Source organism: Mytilus trossulus, chromosome 2, assembly GCF_036588685.1.
Source record: "Mytilus trossulus isolate FHL-02 chromosome 2, PNRI_Mtr1.1.1.hap1, whole genome shotgun sequence".
Taxonomy (NCBI): Eukaryota; Metazoa; Mollusca; class Bivalvia; order Mytilida; family Mytilidae; genus Mytilus; species Mytilus trossulus.
Window position 1 is genome coordinate 85,350,842 of NC_086374.1, and position 5,492 is coordinate 85,356,333.

At 35.1% G+C, this 5,492-nt stretch overlaps 1 protein-coding gene across 1 annotated transcript; it reads right to left on the bottom strand.

The window, feature by feature from the left end:
- Positions 1 to 381: 381 nt before the first annotated feature.
- LOC134706050 (uncharacterized) lies at positions 382 to 1,059 on the bottom strand. Its single transcript, XM_063564759.1, has one exon. It carries the CDS (start codon positions 1,057 to 1,059, stop codon positions 382 to 384), a length of 678 nt encoding a protein of 225 aa, XP_063420829.1.
- Positions 1,060 to 5,492: the final 4,433 nt, after the last annotated feature.

A 5,492-nucleotide genomic window follows, 5' to 3' on the forward strand; every position in this document is an offset into this window, starting at 1 on the left:
CTGATTGATCGTTTATCAAATTGTTTTATATCATGAACAAAATAATTCAAAGTAATTTCAATGTACTACTTTATACGTATTGAATTATGTAATTCTTAAAGAAATTCAATGCATCCTTACAGCTCAATTCTTTGGACTGGATGGCGTTTGGAAGACATTATAAAAACCAGTGTTTGTACAGTTAAAGTATGAAAACATACCTAACAGTAATTATAGATCTTGTATATAATAGTTATGTTTATGTTCTTCTTCGCTGTACTCATACGAACATAAAAATTGTCTTAATTATATATAAATAAAACAAAAAGCAATTTGGGATGAGAAATTGTACTGATCAGTTTCGACAAAAACAAAGGAAGGAAGGATGTTCTAATCACATAATTATAATCCCAAATTTTGAGAAATTTTAAGTCTATTTTCTAACTTTTCTTTTATGTAACCATCTTTAGCCTTGTCTGTCTTCCATCTACCGTGAGCTTTCAAAAGCCTGTCGGGAACAGAATTACTAGCAGCTGCTGTAACGCCCCCGCTCCTTAGACTATGTAAACCAAATAAAGAACTATTCAGGCCTATTTCAGAAATCGCGTTTAAAATAATTTCCCTAGTTCGAGTGTAAGAAAGCGGCCTATTCGTGCAAGCTAGTTTATGCTTATCAATAGATTTGAAGTATGAAAGAGCTCTGAAGATGTAATCTTCACTCCCAACTGGCAAACTTGCAACGCGAAAATATTTCTGTAGCATAGCAACTGGACAAAGGTCTGTACCAGTTCTAGAAATCAAAATAGTGTTACCCTGTCGATATCTATCAGTCTTACTTTTTTGAATGTTTATTTGTAGATGAGAATCGTTGAACGTTAAATCAGAAGATCGGATGTGTGCTAACTCATCGTATCTTAAAAACCCGGAAAACCCTAACAACATCATAGCACAGATTCTCAACCCTGGCAGATTGTCATTTTTGTCGAATTTTGCAATAATACTCTTCAAAATCGTAGGGGTGATGGGTTCTTTCCTTTTCAAAGGTTTAGATAACAATCTTATACCACCTTCTAATACCATGTCTAGTAATTTGTCATTTAATATACTGTCATATAAATTCAGATCATGTTCCCACTTAATTGAATAGTATGCTGCGTTTAAAACGGCAGTGGAAACTCCAGATTGTATCAAATAGTTAAGATAAAGAGCAACTGTACACACAGTGGTAGGCAAAAACGGTAGATTGTACTTTAAGCACCAGTATTTGAATCTTTTGAAATATCCTTTATATTTCTTCAAAGTATTTTCGCTTTTTGAAGCAGTTACTACTGAACACAAAGAAACTGTTAGAGCTTTCAAGTCAGGATTAGAAAAATGCCTTAAGGATTCCCAATGTGAATGTTTGAATCTAAACTGAAAAATAAATTTAAATGAAATTAATTTGATTTAAAAAAAATCATATAGCGAAGCACTATATGTAAAAGAATTTATTCAAAATACTCTCAATTTTGATTTACAAGTATACAATTAACGGATTAAATGTATTAATATAAATTAGAAAATCATTAAATTAAATGGCATTTTGAGAGTGCCAAAATGGAAGTATCTCCTTTGTAAAATTCAACAATGCATGATAAAATACCTTGATGTCCGAAGGGGACATAACTCATGCAAACTAGAGGCCCAAGCTGGATTTATCTCGAACACAATAAAACAGAATAATGCTCAAACGAGACTTTGATGTATACGTGCTAGATGCCCAATCGGGACTTATCTCTCCAAAATAAAACAATACAATGCCCAAACGGGACTTATGTTAATGTGATAGAGGGCCCAAACGGGACTTATCTCTCCATTAAAACACAAATAAAGAATAAATCAATATAATGCCCAAGACGGGACTCATATATGCACACGAGAGAGCCCAATCGGGACTTATCTCTGACATAGAATAAAATATAATAAATGAACCTAAGTTATGCCCAAACGGGACTTTGGTAAGTGCAAACAACGGTATAAACGATTCCATACCTTATAAAATGCGTATTTAATGCATAACTCCAATTATAAGTATGCTCAACAAATGCGTGTCGCAAAATAATTTTTATATAACTACTATACCAAAACAGGATTGGTTTGAAACTACTAGTATAACACCCGACAAAAAATACAAATAAAACTAATAAAAAATAAATAAATATTTAAATGGATATTGAGTGATATACTTACGGATTTAACTACAATCAATCTTTAAAACAAGAACGTTGAAAGTTAATGGAGAATGAATGAAAATGCTATTTTTATCCGAACCTTGGCAAAAAAATCCAGATGGTTTAACGTACTCTACAAAATCCTTTACAAAAGATTTGTATTGGTTGTTCGATGATGACCACAATAAAGGCCAAAAACATGACGAGGTCCATTTCGGAACAACGATAGTACCCTTTCCTTTACAAATTAACATATGATTTAATGCTCTACCAACAAGGTGAACAGGGGGAACTAACCAACAGTTATAAGTATTCCACGAAAACCCGAAAGCATCAACACCACTAGTATCTGGACACCAATACGCCGAAAAGAAAATCGGTAACTTGTGATTGTTATAGTCGGCAAAAACATCACAATCGAACGGACCCCATAAAGAATTAAAATACTTGAAATACACATCATTCACATACCAGTCATTAAAGTCAAACAGTTTACTGTAAAAATCTGCAGTAGTGTTAAGCTCACGGGGAACCCATTCTACTTCAAGGGATATGCAATTACGAATACATAGATTAAAAATTTTCAAAGCGATGTCTTGTAATTCTGATCTCATGCTCCCAGCCTGCACAATTTTAACTACATTTTGATTGTCCGTATAAATTTTCACCATACGATTTTGAAAATCGGGCAATAAGGAAAATAGGGTTATAAATACTGCTGAAAGTTCTCTGAATGTAGAGCTTTTCTTTGCCTCGTCGGGAGTCCACATTTTATGTACAATTTTATTTGACGTTTCAACAGCAAACCCCGCACAAGCGAAACCACTTGCATCAGTAAAGACAATTCTATCTGGCAAAAATGAAACGGGTAAGAGAGATTTCCTGGGAAGTGATGTGCAGTTATTCTTCCAAAAGTTTAATTCAAAAATAGCTTCGTCGGTTAACTGAATGTGAAATTCCCAATAATCGCTAGCGGCGATAAGAATGAGCATATTCCTAGACATTATTCTGCAAATGTTTCCAAAACTGGGAATAAATGAAATGATCTTGCCAGTAACTCGTGCTAATTGTCTAGCAGTTATATTATTGATATTGCTAAAAATATCGTCTATAGTAGATTTAAAACGCTCAATCTTATCTTCAGGTAACTCTAAATTAAAAGTGTCCAAATGCCAACGGAACCCAAGCCAAGTTAAAACTTTTGTGGGGTCCCAAATACTTTTTTCATGATTCAGGAAAAAACCTGCTGACAATAAATCATGCTTTAAGACCTTAGAAAGCTTCACACAATCCTCAAAATAGGACTCAATCCCCAAACCGTCATCTAAATATATGATCATACGATAACCTTGTGATCTCCAGTGCTTAACTAGTGGCCTCAACACTTTAGAAAACACGTGACCAGCTGTAGACAAACCAAACGGTAAACATCTAAAAACGAAATAACGGGGGCCAGTTGGGAAAACCCAACAAAAACCTAAAAACTTTTGATGATCTTCGTGTATATTAATGTGATGATAACCACTCTTTAAATCAAATTTTATCAGAAATCCTGGATTTGATACAAATTGCAAAGCCTCAGTAACACCTTCGTATTTAAATTTTCTTTTTTCGTTAAACTTATTAACGTGCCTCAAGTCCAAAATCAATCTCTTTTTACCTGAGTCGTTAACTGACACCGATAACGGATTAACGATAAAAGGAATGTGATCTTTCACCTCACGAATCACACCTGTTGACAATAATTCTATAATTGATGACTCAACAAAAGATGTGTGTTTTACAGCTGAACTGTTGTTCTTTAAAAAAGCTGACGGTGGCAATTTGTAAAAAGGTATTAGGTATCCAAATTCGACAACATTAAGAACAAAATTATTAGCATTTAAAGTATATTTCCAAAAATCTAAATTTCTCCGTAAATTATCTACTCTAAACGAGCTGGCTGAGGAGCACTCAAATTCAAAATCTTGATCGTGACTTATAAAAGGAGATAAATTGTACTTAACTGTTTCATCACTTTGCTCCTGAAGAACCACTGGTCTCGGCTGGTTGGAACCTCCGTCTCTTTGGGCAATGATAGGCCCAGTGACCCTCTCCATTGCAGTAGTAACACCTGTCTGTTGGTTGTGAACTGGTGAAGTACTCATTCTGGTTGTAGATACCGGTACGAGGTCCTGTGCGGGTTTGTGATCCTTGGGCAGCCGGGTATTTGTAGTTTCTAGATACTTCTCTTGTAGATGCTGATGAAGTTTTACGAAAAGACTCATCTTGAGGAACTAGGAGACTCTCTGGTTCTGGAATATAAGGAACAGGACGGGTGCTTACTTTGTTACGTCTCTTAGCTTTGGCCCGGTAGTCGGCTTGTCTTAACTTTGTTGCGTCGTCGGTCCCCTCTGTAATAGGGTCGTCTATATATTCGTCCACTACGTCCCACCCGTACTTGTCGGCTATTCGAAGAAGCTTATTTCTTTCCTTTAGGGCCTTTATGCTCTTTTCTAGGTACTGAATGGCTAAAGCCGGGGAATCTTTCTCTATGAATTTGAGGGTCTTTTCAAGTTCTGTTAAACGTTCTCCGTTAAAACTAAATTGCTTTTCATTACCGTCGTACCTGAATTTAGGAGTCTGTTTTACCGGAGGAACACTTTCAACTTCTTTAGCACCAATTCGCGTGTCAATCTCCTTGAATAACTCTTCTTTGTGCTTTCTCAATGTCAAATCAAGGCTCTGGGTAAACAGCGATAAGGCATCCTCAGGTGAAAATCGAGTAGACCCTTCACGTTCTTCACTGCGTTGAATTCGTATAGGCGATTCCGGTTCAGGTTCACTCATATTACCAAGGTCAGTATACGTGTCGATCTGATCAGTAAATTTTTCTCGACAAGAGAAAAGGCGCGAAATCCAGATATATATGTGTGAAAACCGAATTACTGCGGATATAAGCGGATGCGAATATTTATACGCCAAATTAAGAAATGAATTGATATGTATGAAAGCCTTTGTAGCATATCCTTACAATTAATTTACATTAATGTTAATAAAACTTTGATTTTCATCTTATTTTTGGTCGTTTTTTTATCATAATGTGTTAAACTAATGAAAAAGAAATAAATGATCTATAAGATATACAATAATTGTAAAATTATATTCCTTTCGTCGTTGTGGGAGATTTCAAGTGACAAATAGTTCATGGATATTCAAAACAAGAACAAATTAATATTGCGTACGTAACCATTAGTAGTAAGTTCTATTAAAGAGGTGTCCGGGATAAGGTCGTAGAAATTTATACTGCAACAGGATACGAGG